Source organism: Lonchura striata, chromosome 8 (assembly GCF_046129695.1).
Source record: "Lonchura striata isolate bLonStr1 chromosome 8, bLonStr1.mat, whole genome shotgun sequence".
Classification (NCBI taxonomy): Eukaryota; Metazoa; Chordata; class Aves; order Passeriformes; family Estrildidae; genus Lonchura; species Lonchura striata.
In genome coordinates, this window is record NC_134610.1 from 18,833,668 (window position 1) to 18,852,914 (window position 19,247).

The following is a 19,247-nucleotide window of genomic DNA, read 5'->3' on the forward strand; positions in this document are numbered from 1 at the left end:
TTAGCAATGGAACATTACTAATCTGATTCATTACGCATATGTATGCATATCTTTTCTTTCCAGGTATGTAAAAACCTACTGCTTTGTGCTCTTTCATGCTTCAGCCTCTCACTTTTGACTGAATCACTTCAAACCCATTTAATTACAGTAAGATCTGCAAAAGCATCCATAACTTCCCATCCATTTTCAAAGCAGTAATTTCACTGAAATATTATCCATGCAATAAAGGCCATGAAACCTGGAGTAATTCATAACTCTTACACTGCCATCAGTCGTTGGTTTATCTATTATCACCTCTGGCAGAAGTTGTCCAGTAGGAGACAACAGACCTGGTGGTCCCTCCACCAGGGAAACCACCCCATTGCAATCCACGGTGCTGTGCATCTTCCCATTCACTGGAAACACTGCCAGCCTTCTGGATGACCGACTGGCCTGGCTGATGTTACTGCTGCGCCGCTCCCCGTGCCCGCGCGGCAGAAACAGAGACCCTCTTCTGCTCAGAGTGTCCTCAAACATGCTGTGCTCATCGTCAGCAAAGTCATATTCTGATCCCCTCTCTCTTCCGTCGTCTCTAGAACTGAAAAGACTTGTTCTGCTACTAGGCCTGGGAGAAAACAGGGAGCCATGAACACTCAGCAAAGACTGCAAAGGAAACATAAAAAATGATGATCTGAAGATTATAAGTATACAAAATGCATGTCTACGTATAAGAAAAAAAAAAATTTATATTCCCCAGGAATTTTTCAGTGTTATCTTTAATACACTGCCTCAGGCTGATCTCAAAATACATTACAGATGAAAGTCAACTGAGTGGGTAAATTTACAATGTGCCTAAAACAATAACTGGAGAGAAAAAAAAAATAACCTGTATAAGGCCATAGTAGTTTAGTAGTTTCAATCTCTGCTTTAAAAAGAAAAAACAAGTTTTCCATAAACTCCAATGATCCACATTGAACATGCATTATGTTAAAATGTATCAATACCTTTAGTCTTCTAAATTCATACATTATACTTAAATTTCCTTTTATGAATTAAGAAGGCATTTCTATTTCAGATTAACTAGGAAAATGCAATGCTGCTGTATATGTTAAGGTGCTAAATTATAAAATGAGAGACTTTTTTTAAGGCACATTTTAGAAAATAATACTAATAGTAAGTTGGTATTTAAGAGAATGCTACATTAGTTTTCCTTTGTTGCCTTATTGCAATGTTGCAGTGAAGTTTGTTGCATATAACAGTAATCACACAAATCAATCACACAGTTGCATTACTCACCTGGTGGGGTGATGTAAATGGCTTCCCATAAGTTAGTTTGTTCCCATCAAAAGAAAAACGGAAACCTTTCCCTTTGATACTGCCATCTGATTCAGATTTTGGAAGCTTTTCATCCTTCATGTCATCCTCTTCTCCAGAGAGCTCTCTCTGCCTTCTTTTCTTTCTTCTATTTCTCCTTTCTTTGGCACTTTTTGAGCTAAGCTTGGATGCGTCTGAAGAACTATCTGAGGGTGCAGCATTCCCACTTTCACAGCTGTACTCAGTCATCTCTACTGCAGCTGCTGCTATTGCCTGCCACAGCAATTATTTAACAAGATGCTTTATAAATTACACTATTTTAAAAGAAGGATATAGCCCCTGTTCCTAAGATTTGTACCAAATTACTTCTAATAAACAGTGTAGTTGGATTTGTGCAAAGCTAGAAATGAAATTCTGTAGTATGAATGGAATTCTAATGGAGGACTTAGCATCCTTGTCATGGGGTCAGCCCACATCGTCTACAGCCACAAAGTTCATTAGAAAACATTTGAAAATTATTAAATTTATTAACTAGAGTGAATGCAACAGCAAACAAAAGAGCTAAACAGACTCACGCTTCAGTCTGTATTAATTTAGTAAACTAATCCTAATTTTTATCCTCAATAGCTTCCTCAAGCTGCTTCCAGTCTTTCATTTGCTAGTAGCAGCACAAGTAGCAAAAATGAATCAGAAATTTACAGATGAAAATATTTTACACTCTAATCAAGGGTTGAAAAGTATTGAAATTATTTCTAAGGTAAGAATTTGGAAAGTCATCATGCCAGTTTACTAGCTACTACCCCAAGAAAATAGAGATTAATTTAAAACTATTATTGTGATTTGGATACTACTCTTTGTTCTCAGTTCAGAAATTCATTAACAATTTAGATATGATATATTTAAAAAGCATTATATATTTTAAAAGCAAAAAAGAGGCATAGGAAAAGCAGTCTACAGTATTTGGAAGGTATGTTAAAGAATGGAATGGCGTTTTTTTTAATATGTAAATTTAATTACCGGTTTTGTTTTCACAAACAGCATGCAAAGGAAGACACTAAGGCCCAGATTCTTGTTAGAATATACCTGAGCTTCTTCTTGCTGCTTCCGCAGTTGTTCAAGCTTCAGTTTAAAGTCTGCCTCCCTCTGCTCTGCTTCAACAATTGTTGCTTGATTTTGTTCTTCATAGGCCATGGCAACCACAGCCAAAATCAAGTTAATCAAATAGAAGGAACCCAGAAAAATCACCACAACAAAAAATATCATGTATGATTTGCCAACAGCTCGTAGTGTCTATAGGAGGAGAAGAGAAATCAATCAGCTGGTGAAGAAATGCATAAGTCCTGCAGTTCATAAGCATTAATGACTTGGAAAAGTGCAAAACTTAGTAGGTTTTCCTTCTGTAGTAAAATCACACAAGTTTTCTGAATTACAAAATAATCAAAATAAAGGGAGCATTCTTGTATGTGAAAAACATGCCTAAGGATCACGCCGCTTTGCGATAAACCTATTTCAATGCCTAATAATCTTGCTAAGTATGTGGGATCAGAGTTCTTAATGTAAGTCACATATCACAGGTTGGGATCTTAGAATGCTTACCATGTATTAGCATGTTTTCCCTTTGAAATAAATAAATGAATTAAAAATAGCACAATTGATAAGATAATTAGAAGACAGGATTTATTATAATTAATACATTTGCACACACCATATAATGAAAAGCTACTGTAAGAAAGTTAATTTGTATCAAGTCATTTATTCTAGGTCATAAAAAACAGGATTAAGGGTACTGAAATTAAGGTTCAGATTTTGTTGTCATGAAGTCTTTTTACTTTAATTTTAATTTAATTTACTTTAATTTAAACTCAATATTGACATTTTAGAAAATATAATGAAGCACAAAACATACACTGTAAAAATTAAATTAAGGACCAAAAAACCCCTCATGTGTCTCTTCAGAAATAATGAGATTCTGTATCAAGTGTCCATGTCTGCTTAGTTTTGCAACTGAATTTGCTTCCTTTGGTAAATTTTAATGGCTAACAATAGCAATGGTATTTTATATAAATAAGAATGGCCTTTCCATGATTGATTTGGGGCCATTAATACATAAACCAGAATTTTTAAAATATACTCACCAGCTGATAAAGATTTTCCCAATAGTCCTGTGTCATCAGTCGAAACAGTGACAAGAAAGCCCAACTGAATGTGTCAAAGCTAGTATATCCATAGTTGGGGTTTTTACCAGCTTTCACACAGATAAACTCTTCTGGGCATTTCCTATAAGAGGGGGGAAAAAATTAAAAGAGGCAAAACAATCCATACACAAATTTCATATAAAACTTTTTTTAAAATTATTGTTTCTTGAGCTTCTTATATCCACATCATCTGTGAAGGGTGCTTCTATTTATGGCTTAAAACAATGCAAAGATTAGTGGGGAAATTAAAAGTCTGTTCTTTAAAGAATCCAGAGAGAACCAACAAGTGAGGGCAATATTTCCTTCTATAGCCTTTCACAGTTTTAAACAAAATAAAGTTTATTATCAACAGTTTGATATTACCTCTGCAAATATCTCTTCAATGAAAATAATATGTGTACTTTACACAGAGATTTCAATGGGTGAATACTTCCATGCAGGAAAAAGACAGCCAGCACACATATTTTATGCTGAACTTTGTCTGTCTGTGGTTGGCATACCAGATTTAGTGGCTTCTTCACATCTGTGAGCCTAATTAGCAAATTCTACCAATTTGTAAAGAGCAAATAGCCAGCATAGGAATACTTCTATCTCATGAAATTTTTCATATTGGTTTTGAGAGTAGGTGATGCAATCTTGATATCAAATGTAAGCACACTGTTTCAATTAGGACAGAAGAGGCTCTTGTCCCCAAAATCTCTACAGAAACACACTGAAGATTTCTTTTCATGTAGGTGTGCCTGTTCAATGTGCATTTATACATGTTATATTATCTCAGAGTTACATATATAAGTTAAATGTTTACAAAAATAGTTTGACTATGTGTTATTTAAAGCTATTACCAATCAAAACCAAGGATGGACTGATAATTCATAAGCATATAGAATTATATGATTACTATTTTACAGTTAAGAAATGGCAGGAAACCCATGGCAAACAATGTTCTTAAGTCATTGATAACACAAGGTCTACCTGCTAAGAGGAATTTTGTAGTTACATATGAACTTTTAAAACAAATTTCCAGCAAAGTATTTTGCCATTTAACATTGTTACTCATTCAAGTGCCTACCTACTAGAAACCAAGACCATATTTTTATTAACTGACATTAGGTAACTAAATTATCTTTTTAAAGTTTAGATTGATATTTTTTACATGTTCAGACACATGATATGTAATTTTCAGTGTACCTTACCCTGCATCTGAGCTATTGCCACAAAGCAGAAAATCTTTTGCTCCTTCTGGGCGATAGAAATGACCTAAAGAAAACACAAAGAAGTAACATATTTACAAATGAAAAGAGTTTTTTTGTTTGTTTCTTTTGTGAGGATGAATCTATGTTCAAGTCATCAGGTTTGCATGTTCATAATCTCCCAATAATGTTTTCCCAATAATAGGTTCAAAAACTGGCAGAATCATAGAATTGCTTGGGTTGAAAGTGACTACAAAGATCTGTTTCCAAAACACCTGCCATGGGCAGAAATGCCACTTAACAGATTGGGGTCCCGTGCAAACTGGCCTTGAACACTTCCAGAGATGGAACACCCATAGCTTCTCTGGGCAACAACAACAAAAAAAAGATTACAAAAATAAAATCCTAGAACAATGTTTAGAACATAAATTGCATATTCTTTTCTTGAGTCCCTGCCCACTGAATACCCTTCCAAGACAGGTAAGAGATGTAAAATACAAAACTTAAATCTCCTCTTATTCAGTAAGTAGACTGTTATCAGACAAAGCCTGCCTTCTTTAAAATGGAACATTTATAATGGCTTTCTGGCAGTTTTACAGTCAGAGTAACAACTAGCAAATCCTGGGAAAATATAAAGGCAGCATCTAAAATAAAGCAGGTGCTCCAATTACAATGTTCTAACAACTGCTGAACTATAAACTTTGCAGAATTTTTCTTCTAATTATAAGGTGGTAGCCTTCAGAAAAAGAGAAATATATGTTATTAATGAATAACAATTGTGCTGTCCTTAAAATAAAAAATAAGAAAACAATATAGTTCCAAAGATGATAATGAATTAGGAAAGTTTATAGAGGGTAGACCCCACTCAGAGGGATCTAAGCAAACTGGAGAAACAGGAGACACATAAAATTCAGCAAAGACAAGTGCAGCTGCGTGTCTGGGAGGGAAGAGCCCCTTGCAGTGATACAGGCTGGGAAGTGACTGGCTGCCAACAGTACTGGAGAAAATGCACTGCGAATTTTGCTGGACAGAGAGCCAGGAGAGGCTGAGTCAGCAGGGTGCCCTGACACCCAAGAAGGGCAACAGCCTCCAGGGCTGCAGGAACAGGAGGGGAAGTGACTGCCCCCCTCAGCTCTGCCCTCCTCAGACCATACCCAGAGGCAGGTTCTTCTCAATTGTGCACAGCAGAATGATAGACAATGGGCATAATTACAAACAAGAGAAGTTCTGATTAGATATAAGGAGATACTTTTCACCATGAGGATAGCCAGGCACTGAGATCTGGAAAAAGAGACAGAAATCTGGGAAAACACTCAACTGAATCAACCTGCTGTCATTCTCAGCTGCTTTCAAGCTGACAAAGGTTTTGGCTTTCAGAGGGTAAAAAACCTACTGTACTTAAATAGTCAGAAACAGCTCATAATACATGAATATAGGATGATGAATAATATTTGAACATCGGAGGATTCTAAACTGAACATTTAAATATAGTGATGAATATAGTTTTGAATCTACAATTCAAAACCAATACTTATAATGCAGCTGACACTGCATTATACAAATGATTAAGAATAGATATAAGAGAAAGGAGGAATACAAACACAACGAGACCAAACAGCCTTGCCGGCATCAGCACTCTGTGATGCCCAGCAAAGACAAAACATTTAGCACAGAAAGCTACTGATATTCTGGAAAATTTTATTCCTTTTAGATTGCCACCTAGTGCAAACTGGAAATGGAGAATCTATGTACTGTATAACCTGTATCTGAAGTGAGAATTCACAAATGTTCTGTAGCATCTTCAAACTATCAGCCAAAACTGCCAAAAAGCACTATCACCACTCCATTTTCACTCCATCCCTTCTTAGGCAAATTAGCTAAAATTAGACTTCCCGGAAAACATAAGCACAGTCACAGAATTGAAACAATTCAGAACTATAGAAAGATAACCCAAAAATGCAGAAAATAGCAGAAAACTTTAATGCCCGATGTTAAAAATGGGAGAAAAATCTGGTTTATCAAAACTCAACCTATAACAGTATTTCCCTTTACTTTTTGTGAGAGTCACTGGGGAGAATAGCTAGCATCCATTATCCTATAAATTTCTTTTTATTTAAATACACTACTTTTACAATTAATCACTAAGCAATGCCCTGTAAATCCACATCTAGTACAAACCCACACAGGGAAACTGATTTTTGGTAATTAGAGAAGTTATTATATTACATCTCACAGTTCATTGTGATTATAATGTTATTGATGCTATCACTTAAACGGACAGAAATATAAAACATAAGCATCTGCATGTTTCTGAACCAGCCTGGATGTTACCTCTTCAGTCTACAGATATTAAGCCTGCTGGAAAATATCTGGATAAAAACGTATTTTTCAGTCCCAAGCAACACATCCTAAAGCTGAATACCATCTCTTTTCCTACTAGAATCTCAGCCTTCCTGGGGAGTTGTGTATCAGTGAAAACAACTGGTTTGTTACCTCTACCAAATAAAAAAAGGCATCTCTTAACTAGGCTCTCATACTTATCTAGTGCTTCTTTGTCTTTTTTATACCCTAAAGATATAAAAAGAGCATAAAAGAATTGGTTTTGTGAGACCTTGAGAAGACTAGGGAGGGAGCAGGTGGGGAGGAAGGGATGTGCACAGATCTTCACTCTACCTACAAGCATAACATGAAAGACTGTCATGAAGATGGAGCCTGACTCACCTCAGGAGTGTACTCTGGAAAGACAAGAGGTGACTAATAAAAGTTTGAGCATGGGAAATTCTGAAATTATATTCAAGGAAGTTTAGTTACAACATACATAGAATACAAAGTATTTCTTACTTTCTTCATTAATGTATGCTGCCCAGTTAAATTCTGTACCATTAAAGTATGGAATCAGCTTTTCAAAAGCTGTTGTATTTTCTGTTGGCCAGAACAGGCATTTATTCCTCAGGTTGCCCATGAACAGCTGCAGCCCTATCAGTGCAAATACACTCAGACAAAACACAGTCAGGATCATCACATCCGAGAGCTTCTTCACAGACTGAATCAGGGCTCCTACAATAGTCTTCAGGCCTGCAAAGAGAGTAGATTTTTATTATAATATTAAATATTTAACTAAGCTAAAATGCAATCTAAATGTCTCCAACACACTACTAAATACCATGCACAGCTTCAAAACAACAGTCTTAACGCATTTTCCAAAGGAAAAGCTACCAATAAGTTTCATCATTCCTGAAAAATAATTTGAAATTATGAATGGGAATGATTGGCATACATTCCAAAGCACTGCTCTTCAAATCAAGAGCTTTCAATTCATGCTCTCTATACATGTACAGTACATATAAAGAAAATAGTTTATTTTATTTTCTTTTTGATGCCTCTTGCTCCAAACCTTTGCCAGTATTCTATTACAATACAGAACATTTGGTTCTATAACAGCAAACAAAAAGAGACCACAATTTTATTTCAGTAATAATTTTAACGCCTGCATTCTAATGCATCATCTTTTGTTGGAGGTGGGGTTTGGTGAAGATAGGCATCATAAGCTAATAACTACATCATGCAATCCCCATGCCACTCAATATTATCTTATTCCTTTGTCAGAAATTCAACTTCTACAAAACTCTAAAATTTTCCATCCCAAATGCCTTTCATAAATATGTATATGCAACATTCGCATTAAAAAGACTTGATTTTGATCCTTAATGTGGGAGAGAAAATTTGACATCAGTAATTGGAGGACTATACAGGCTATGCAAATGAGTTCTTCATGCAATTGACTATTAAACTCTGAGGCTGACTGTTCTTGAGAATTAGAAAAGGAAATGAAATTGAAATTAGGACAAAAACCTGGATGTTTCTTTTAAAAACATGAGTTCAGCTTCTGTGCAGTTTCAGTCAGCCTCAGTGTTTAACCTCGCTCTCACCTGGAATGACTGATATTGTTTTCAAAACTCGGAGAACTCTGAATGTTCTCAACGCTGAGACATTGCCCAGGTCCACAAACTCTGTCACATATCTGTAGTGAGGGATTCCACACACAAACACAATGACAGCACACACAAAATTAAACAGAGGTGATGTGGAGTGTCTACTATTTTACACAGTTACTTCTTACCTGGAATTACAGAAATAGTTTTCAAAGCTCTCAATACTCTGAAAGTTCGAAGAGCTGAAAGATTGCCTAGGTTTACAAATTCTGTTATATACCTGTAGGATTAAATCACAGTTATTCAGAATTGAAGCAGAGTTTATAATACTTACCTGGACCTGAAATCCAGAAATCCTGGGGTTTTTGTTTTGGGTTTTTTTTTTTTAAGGAGTAAGTTAAAATCAAAGTCTTGCATTCATATTTTCCTGTTTCAATTAAGTTTTCCCTAAGAAATTCAGCCTTAACTGCAAATTTAAAATGAAGCCTAAAAGACCTCCTTTTGTTTTTAAAATCCTTTTTTAAATTGATTGTTAGTGGTATCTTCTGTACTGTGGAATAGTCCACCAATCCTGCTATGTGCTACATTAGTGTAAAATATTCTAGTGTAAAAATCTGAAGCACAATTTAGCTACAATTAATTACATATGAACTAATATAAGCCAAACAAACTATTACAGGTTAAAAAATATTGTTATTTTACTTAAAAAAATATATACTTACGCAAAGCAAATTACAACAAAATCAAGCCAGTTCCAGGGGTCACGAAGGCACGTAAAATCATTTATACAGAAGCCTCTTGCAAAGACTTTTACTAGAAATTCAAAAGTATAAATTCCAGTGAAAGTGTACCTATGAAAAAACATTCAAGCAAAAGTAAAAGACTGTTGTGTTGTTCAGTGATACATCATGAGCATACAGGAAAATAACTCAAACCCAGTAATTAGTATGTGCACTGAACAGCAGTTATAAACTCTCATAAAGTATGACTGTTTTTCCACCATTCTTTTGTGAGACAGTAGGATTATACTTTTTAATTTTGTTTGAAAAAATATTTTTGTAGTTTCTAGCATATAAGATTTTTTAATTTCATCACTAATGATGATAATCATGAATAACAAAAAAAATTTGTTCAAATAACACTTGAGCATGGTTGCCACATCAAAAATAAAGTCCATGGGTAAGTAAAATCTATGTACTGAAGGTACTTGATGGTTGACCAGGCAGACCTATGAATGACAAACAAGAATCCTCAGCAGATGTACTTTCTTTAAAGAGTGGGTGTGTCCCATAATTAGATTTTGCTGCACAAAATGAAGGTGTTTCAGATGTGCTATAGAAAGCATCTCCCACACTGAAAACTAATAGTTTTGGGTGCAATGACCAATTTCTTTCATTTCTTCTTTTAATTATAAAGAACAGGAAGTATTTATGAAAACATTGCTTGTATGAACATTCTGAGGAAATGTATTTTGTTCAGAGACAAAGTTTGACAATTTCACAGCTTCTTTCCTTTGCAGAGCTTGCAGGACTCTGCTGCTTTGGGTTGCAGCTACAATCAAACTCCAAGCAGGAAAAAGGAGAATATTGGTATTACAGAAGTAAGTAAAACTGCATGGTGTAGCTCTTAATTTTCTTTTCATTATTAAAACATTTTAACTATTATTAGCCTATTTGAGTATACTTACTCTACATTCTTCGCCCATTCTGGAAGATTACTCCATGTCATCAACACACAATTTGCCAAAATAGTGAGCATAATGACCTTGTTGAACAATGTTGACCATAGTTAAGGAACGTATCCCTTTTAAAAGCCGAATAACACAAAATACAAGGAACTGACCAGGACACAGAACACTGACAACATGTACAATACAAATCAGTTTACTATCACTAGCAATGTCATAAGTAATGCAAAGACATTTCACAAGAATGATGGTTATACACCTATCACAAAATCATTTAGGTTTGAAAAGACTGCTGAGGTCACCAAATCCAACTTTTGACTCTTCACTTGTCAACTAGACCATGGCACCACATGCCATATCCAGCCATTTCCCGTACACCTCCTGAATACTGACACTACCACTTCCCTGGGAAGTCCATTCCAGTGCTTGACAAACTTTTTTGTGAAGAAATTCCTCCTGATGTCCAACCCGAACTTCCCCTGGTACAGCTTGAGGCCATTTCCTCTTGTCCAGTCACTGGTTGCCTGGGAGAAGAGCCTGCCCCCGACCTGGTTACACCCTCCTTCCCTCAGCTGCTCCTCACAGGACTCGCTCTCCACTCCCTTCACCAGCTTCACTGCCCCTCTCTGGACCTGCTCCAGCATCTCAATGTCCTTTCTGAACTGAGGGGCCCAGAACTGGACACGGCACTCGAGGTGTGGCCTCACCAGTGCTGAGTACAGGGGGACAGCCATTGTCCTGGCCTTGTTGGCCACGCTATTCCTGATACAGGCCAGGATGCCATTGGATTTCTTGGCCACCTGGGCACACACTGGTTCTTGTTCAGCTGCTGTCTACCATCACCCCCAAGCCCTTTCCCCCTGGCCACTTTCCAGCACTCTGCCCCCAGCCTGTAGCACTGCATGGGGCTGTTGTGGCCAGTTTGTAGGACCCAGCAGTTGGTCATGTTGAACCTCATGCCCCTGGTCTGGCCCATCGATCCAGCCTGGCCAGGTGCCTCTGCGGGGCCTTCCTGCCCTCCAAGGGTACACTCACTCCCTTCATCCAGATGATCCATATGGATTTTAGACAGGGTTGGGTTCAATACTGCACCTTAGGGAACTCTGACTTTTCTTCTGAAATTCATCAGCAGGTTAAGTGACTAATCTTAGCTCCGATTGATTTTGAAAGAATTAAAGGCAGGAATGCTTCAAACACTAAATAAAAAATCCTAGTGTTAACATTAGTAATATTAATCAGTAACAATTTTAACAAACCACTTGAAAAGGATATGAATGAACCAAAATCTTAATAGCTAGTCTTCTAGTGAAATTGAAAGGAGATAAAAGGTACAAGGCAGGTGTGGCACTGAACCTGTGGATTGTCTTCGCTTTATCCAGTACTATAAAAGTCTTTAAAACATAGACAAAATTGGGGTAGTGGGGTTAGGAAATTAAGGATACATTTTAGCAACCTTGCCATAATACAGGCTGCTTACACACATATCTAAATAGCCAAATTTATTTTCAGTAGGACTGCAGAAGGAAATAACAGATTCTAAATTTTCATATGAGCAACAACAATGCTACACCATGCATTCTTTGTCTCTGTGCTCTTAAAATCTGCATTTCTGATTTTCTACAATTAAGTTATTACATTAAAACTATAATTAAAATGTGACTTTTTACATTTAAATTTAATGCAGCTCTTTTACTTGCATTTCAGAACAAAGTCGGCAATGCAAAACAAAGCACCTAAGTAACCACTTTTGGGACCTTACAAGGAACTATTTAACCATTTCAGCATGTTAAAACTGCTTTTGGGGTGAGACATCCTTGGCTTTTAAAATCCTTGGCTTTACTGCCTTTATTGTTTGTGCAGCTGTCACTAGTACCATCAACATAACCATTTTTGATTTTAAATAGGAGACACGATGAAAATATAATAGAATGAAATTTTAATTAAATCTACATTTAATGGTTATTCTCCCAAAATCTAATATCTGCAAATAAGCAGGCTATAACACTTAATATTTCTGTTTTCTAATGACATTTTACTATAAAATAAATAGATAATTTGTCAATAATGTTTGAGAAGTCAACAGAACAAAAACTAAAATAACCAAAAAATCTGCATCTGATTATTAGTATTCAACATTTTATACTAGAAAAAACACTAATTAGATTGCTTATTACAGATATAATAGAGCTCTTTGATAAAATTCTTATCTTGCAAGATACTATTTTGTTGATTATTCAGTACTTAATTTCAAAAACCTGTTCTCTGGTTTTAATTCAACAGACATTTTATTGATTTCACAATAAAATAACCACTTGCTGCTTATTTTGTACTGCCTTTTTAATGTAAACTCAGTTTTGTTTTCTTTCTTGACATCATTTCACTTCACATGCATATATAAAAATAACTTTCCTTCATGTATACTTGCCAAAGTAAACACTTTGCTCTTTTCTTCCTTTTTTATCAGTATTTCTATAAATGTTTTTATCAGTATTTCTATAAATGATGTTTTCTTTCTTGACATCATTTCACTTCACATGCATATATAAAAATAACTTTCCTTCATGTGTACTTGCCAAAGTAAACACCTTGCTCTTTTCTTCTTTTTTTATCAGTATTTCTATAAATGAAACTGAATCAGTATATATAAATTTAGATTTTGTCTTCAGGTCTATATCGGGCTATAACATAGACCCTAATATTGAAACACAAAGATTGGTTTACACTTTTTTTCTTTTTTTTTAAATTTTGTAAACCTAACATTTTTATGATATTTTCAGGAATGTTTGACAGTGATTGTTCTCTCATATGACTGAGCAAGCATTTTATCTAAGAACGTCTGTAATGAACTAGATCTCAGGTATCATGTCTCTTACAAAACCCAGAGAGCAGCCAGACATGGAAAGCTTTCAAATGGTTCAGCATTAAATCAGATCTGAAGAGATTACAGGACATTTCATACAAAATCCATTCATTAAAATACCATAACATGAGACATTAAAAGAAAAATGCTTTTTTTCCCTTTTTTTTTCTTTTTAAGGCAACTTTAGCAAAAGTTACAGTTGCAACTGTAACTTCATAGTGAAATCAAAATAACTAACATGATAGTACCTACTGCATAATACTTTCCACCAGTGCTTCTGACCAACTCCCCAGCAGAGCATTTATCAGGCTATAGTAAAAGAGGAGTGCTCTAATTACATTCTTAACACAAACCACTCACTTTTTTATTGATGTAATATGGGTCCAGGTCCTCCAGGGGTTCAGACACCATTCCTGGAGGAATATCACCATAAATAAATGGCAGTGTCTTTCCTGCCTCTAAGTCATTATTTGGCTCTGGGTGATTTGCTTCATGACCAGTATCATCTGTAGGCTCATCTTGGTCAGAATTAAATTTTTCATCAGCAATACGTTTTTCAATAGCTGCAAGAGATTCTTCAGTGAAATAGAAGAAGCTGTCAGGTCCTGGTGGTACCAGCATTGCCTGCGCCATCTTTTCATTCTGCAAATTTTAAATGCTTTTAGGCTCTTGTGTAAGATCCTAGGAGGACATGCAGGAAAAAAAAAAGAAGAAACAGAAGGTCATACCACCAACAAAATCCCCAAATATCAGCTTTTGGCATAGTCACACTCTGCCTCTTTTCTCTTTATAAAGCCCTGTAGCAAGAAATATTTCAGTTAACAGCCAGACACTTTATAGAAAATTAGCTACTCATGGCAAAGAGAAGTTAAGAAGCAAAGAAAAAATAATGAAAGAAAAAAGAGAACAAATTTTCTCAGTTTGTCGCCTCAGATTAATACCTCACAACAAAAAAGAAAAAACATTCTAACTTTCCCTAGCCTAATACTAAGTTACTTTATTGTGAAAAAGTAAAAAGTTTTTCAGCATAGCTAAATATTACAGTCAATGATCACAACCTCTACCATACAGATCTATATATTTTTGGCACATCACCTTAAAACACCTTGCATTGATATTATAAAAGCAGAAAGAAAAAACATGCTATTTTTATTACTCTAAATTTCTTATGGCAACATTGCTCCATCTGGTGGCTTATACTATGACTGCCAAACTAATGTTTATGTGATCCCATTAGGTACTACACAAACACATGGTATATATAAAGCCATATTTACAGGCAGAAAGCAACTGGCCTGAAGTCTAGTCTTTCCCTTTTAGGCTTTCTGGTTCATATCTACCTGATTTCCAGCTGTAACTTTGATGGCACTATCTCTGTAATTAAAAAAGTTATGATGGATGAAGTGTTTTAGATTTATACAAAAAGCACAGCATAAGTCTTTGGCAAATACCACAATAGACACAAAAAGGTGGGGGGCTCTTTACACTGACGACTGACTACTAAAGAGGTGAGAAATTTCCTAATAAATAATTGTAGAAATTGGACATTTTTCATGTCACCTGCTAAGCACTTTAAGAAAACACAGACAGTTTTTTTGTCTGGAAAAGAAAGCCTGAGAATGTCACGTCTTTCCTTATTTATATAAAAATGGCTAATCTCAGCTGTTCATCTTAAAGCGATTATTCACCATTTTCAAATGCAAGATCTGATTTTTGTCTAGCCTTTTGGGGCAAATAGTTCTAAAATCCTTAGGACCAGTGAACCTGAAGTTCTGACCAGTCATACTTGGACTGACAACCAACTGTGTCTCAAAAGGAACTTTTCCTTCAGAAGCTGAATGACACATGTGCCTCTAAATACTCAGAAAACCTTCACCACCAAAAAGGGAGAAAGATCTGTCTTCTAAGGAACAACACCAGGATTTCTTTCCTTTAACTTCATTTTTACTTAAGAGCTAAGGTAACACAAATATTACATGGTACCTTTAGGTAATTTATTTAGCTTACAATTCTGGGTTTTGTTTTTTTTTTTGTTTTTTTTTTTTTTATAAAATGGAGAGGCAGATATTATCTGCTTCTTCATTTGTAAGCTGAAAAATAAAAAAAATAATTTCCTTAGTGCAAGCAGTTGAGTCTATACATATTCAAGGAAAGTTCTTATTTGTAGGGGTTTTCTCCTACACCAAGGTGGTAGCAGTATTAAATAGTTATGTTTTCCTAAAAAAAAATCTGTAACATATGTAACATATAGGAACGACTTTTTATACACCTACTACTTTTTATATACCTACTACATGTATTGTAACAGATTCTGAGGACAGCACTTGTAATAAAATTTTTGTGAATGATGCAAAAAGTTAATGCCAATTTAAATAGTCCACATCCACTTAGTTATTATCTAAAATAGTTAGATGGTTGCACAAAGTCTTTTAGAGTCTGAACAGACAAAAAAGTAAGATTTACAGCTATCAGACCAACTTTTATCTTATAACCAAATAAAACAGGAGCTGTATATACTGTGCTGCCCTGAAATGGGAGTGTTGCTCTTTACAGGCTAAATAAAATACAAGCTTTTCAGCACAGCTACACATCATGACCAGTCTACCATGCCTATAAACAATTAGGAGTACACTTGGCAGTCTAAGAAATATTTAGGAAACCTTGTGTTTCAATTATTGTCTTCGGAAACAAGCATGGGAACAACAAAAACTAATCAAACAAAACCAAATAAACAAAAAAAAAAGGGAGATACTGGATGAAAATGCAAATATATACCATAATATTCGGCTAGTCTTTTAGAATATGCTCTCACTAGTTAATAAAGACTCAACAAAACTTTAAAAATAGGTTTTTAGTCAAAGTTAGGCATATAGACTTGCAAAGTGAAGAATGTGATGCCCACAGAAACTACTCAAATCAAACATGTACTTGAAAATGTCACTGTCATGTCTGTCCATGCATTTTGTCTAAATTTAAAGGTCTATAATGCGTAAAACTAAAAGTTCATGACTGTTCATTTTACCAAATGCCACTACAGCCTTATGGCAGTTTTTCTGAGTTACTGCAGTTGTGATCAGAACGAAAACCAATCTTTCTGCTTGTTCACATTACCCTGGTTTATTCAGCAAGGCTGAAGTGGTACCCGTAGGGCTGAGATGAACTCCGGCATTTCTCTCTAGAGACACCACAGCCAGCATCTGCAGCACAATTTTCAGTGTTAAAACAAAAAAAAGTTATTTTCCACTACATGACAAATATCTTCTATGAATGCCTTATTCCAGCAGCCTAATCACAGCCCATGCAGGGAAAAAAAACCCCCACATCTATTAAATACTTCTTGAGTTTCAGTTCAGTGACTGTTTCCTTTTCATGACTGTTTTAAAGTACTGCAAATACGTGTTGTAACACGGTGGAAGAAAGTGATGCTGCTTATACTGTTATCTCATGAAAATCACTTTATCCTTGAAAGAAATTGAATTTAAAAAGAAAAACAAAAAAAAGATAAAGCAGGATAGGTTGGTTTAATTACTTAAATGTGTCTCTTTCCTCCAATTTTGACAGCATTTGTATTATGAACTAAGATAACAATCAAACTAGAAAACCATATTTAATGTGAATCCTGAAGAAACTGTCACCCTTCCATCCAAAAAATCCCACAAAGGTCCTTTTGAAAGCCCAACATTAAAAAATCACCATCAGTAAAAACAAAACCCAGCACATAAATCCCCATTTTCTCAGCTTACTGTTAATAAATAGGCCTCTGATCTTTCATGGCTACGTTGTGCATGTTAACCTGATTGGATACCCTATCGATCAAGCAGGACAGAAAATTCAAATTAGAAATGAAAAAATACAGAAAACTGCTACAAACCAGACTCTGTAGTAGCACAACACTAGGAGGAAACTCCTGGGCATGAGCGAGCCAGTTAACAACCTGATACTAATGGTAACATAAATATACTCTTATGGAGTATGGTTGAATGAGCAAGAATAATTTTTTGAAAAATATTTTTAATACGTATACAAAGAAAAGCATCAGGGTCATTTATATTAAGTTAGGGGTTTTAAGTTTGAGTCCACCTGGCTGTCAAAAAAAATCATGAATAGATAGTGTTTATTGTTTCCATATATATATATATATATATATATATATCAATAAATAAAAAACTTTTGTTTCTATATTACTTTTAATATTTGCAAAAATAATGGTCAAGCTTAAAACCAAACCAGTCAGCAACAAAGCCTTAGTACTTACAAAATGTGTTTCCTTAACATAGTATTTTTATCTTAACATTTTTCAAAAGTAGGAATAAAACATCTGCTCTTCCTACTACATATTCTACAATATAATGATGAATGTTTCCAATGTTCTCTCTGCTATGGTACATTTCATAATGTTACTTGAGTAACTTGAATAAAGCTTTTAGTGTACTAAAGAAGCCATACTACTGAAATTACTACACCTCAAAAAACATCAAAGCCTCACATGTATGAAATTGCATTAAAAATAAGACAGGTAGATGTTCAGTGAATTTCATTTAGACAAGTGATCAAATCTGATGAGTCATGAATCAAATGTACAGATTTTTTTCTTTTTTTGCTAGGCTCTTTTTTGCGCATTTCTGAATATATAAACAAAAAGGTGCTTTTTTCCCCATGGGTATTTAATTCCACTATATAAATTAAGACTTACTTTATTAACTAATATATATTGTTATTGAGCAGTGATGCAGCCTTCATTTTCTACAGAAGATGAAACAGGTTTATTACTGCTATTTCAATGTCATAATTCTGTGACTGTTTGCAAAACAAGCAGGAGGCTATAAGACAAACCCAGAAAATTCTTAGGACAGTAGTTTAATCTAGAAAGCATCTGGTCCTAAACATCAGTAAGAACTAAAAGGTTTCTGAATTATTTATTGCTTTGAGACTGAATAGATTAGACCTACGCTATATTTCACCCCTGATACTTCTCAACAAAAGATTGTGCTAATGCAATAGCACTAAGTGGGACAGCTGAATTTTTAAAGAAAATATTTTACCATGCCATTTTTTTGTCTGTAAGTAATTTCATTTTCTATAGCTTGTCCATGAAAATAATTTTAAAATCCAAAATAAATGCTTATGGAAAAAATGCATTTCTTTTCATTTTAATGGATTCTACTCCTTATATGAAAATTGCCTTACATGACCTGTATTACCTCCAAAGGTATTCTAAATGAAGTATTTTCAATTCAATAGCCTCTGATTTCAATTTGTGAACTTATAGTAATACAGAGAAGACATACAAAAATATTGTAGGGATGAAAAATGCTTAAAATACAGAGGATGCTACAGCTCATCTTAAAAAAGAAGAATTCTCTAATATAAGCTCATTTTTAGAATCTGCAACCACTTAGAGGCAGATCAGTTTGCCTTTCCTTTATGTCAGAAAATTGGGTGCATATCTAGGAAACTCAGTCCTCACAAACAATCAATTCAATCCCCATGTATCAAGCAGCCACCTTGGAGCAGAGGCAATACAGCGAATAAAAAACTGTGAGAGATTTTACTATTGGCAAGGCACGGAAGAACTGTGAAAAACACAGTACATTGCCACAAATGTGATGTGCACATACGATGATATTTCTGTTATCTGCATGACTACTTGGACATTTTTCCAGGCCAGAGGAACACTGCTCAAAACATCAAGACCCTGCTTCTTGCTAGGTCCAAATAAGTTTTGTAACCCACTCTGCATAATAAGCCTAATTTAAAGCTTCCTCAGCCTGTTAACTCCTCTTTCAGTCTAAAGTCAAGTTTATATCAGACCTGTTCCTACAAATTTGCTCCTTAGTTACAAAACTAAGTCTATTATTTCACTTCAGTAGCCCATCAGTGCTTCTTATTTTCCCATATTTATAGTAAAAATTCTTCTCTCAGAATTTTCATCTGGTGACATAAATTCAGTGAACCTTTTCTATGAGTCACATAAAATATATCAGTCACTGAAACTTATCTTTGCATTTTTTGTTCTTATGTTAATAATATGGGGCAGATTTGTTGTTGTAAATCCTGGTGTTCAGTCTTTCAAGATTTCATTATCAATGT

At 35.0% G+C, this 19,247-nt stretch overlaps 1 protein-coding gene and 1 long non-coding RNA gene across 2 annotated transcripts in view; one reads left to right on the plus strand and one right to left on the minus strand.

The window, feature by feature from the left end:
* LOC144246699 (uncharacterized) overlaps positions 1 to 19,247 on the plus strand; it is an 88,205-nt gene that overhangs the window by 56,587 nt on the left and 12,371 nt on the right. The gene's annotated exons all lie outside the window — the stretch shown is intronic.
* Positions 1 to 19,247, minus strand: part of LOC110469653 (sodium channel protein type 2 subunit alpha-like) — a 69,348-nt gene that overhangs the window by 30,258 nt on the left and 19,843 nt on the right. The window contains exons 3-13 of the mRNA XM_077785026.1: positions 13,518 to 13,838; positions 11,568 to 11,688; positions 10,298 to 10,385; positions 9,333 to 9,461; positions 8,608 to 8,699; positions 7,520 to 7,753; positions 4,682 to 4,745; positions 3,429 to 3,570; positions 2,377 to 2,583; positions 1,276 to 1,566; positions 262 to 642 (exon numbers count right to left, since the gene is read on the minus strand). Of these exons, the coding sequence (XP_077641152.1) occupies positions 262 to 642; positions 1,276 to 1,566; positions 2,377 to 2,583; positions 3,429 to 3,570; positions 4,682 to 4,745; positions 7,520 to 7,753; positions 8,608 to 8,699; positions 9,333 to 9,461; positions 10,298 to 10,385; positions 11,568 to 11,688; positions 13,518 to 13,790 (2,022 nt within the window). The 5' untranslated portion in view covers positions 13,791 to 13,838. The remainder of the gene's footprint in view (positions 1 to 261; positions 643 to 1,275; positions 1,567 to 2,376; positions 2,584 to 3,428; positions 3,571 to 4,681; positions 4,746 to 7,519; positions 7,754 to 8,607; positions 8,700 to 9,332; positions 9,462 to 10,297; positions 10,386 to 11,567; positions 11,689 to 13,517; positions 13,839 to 19,247) is intronic.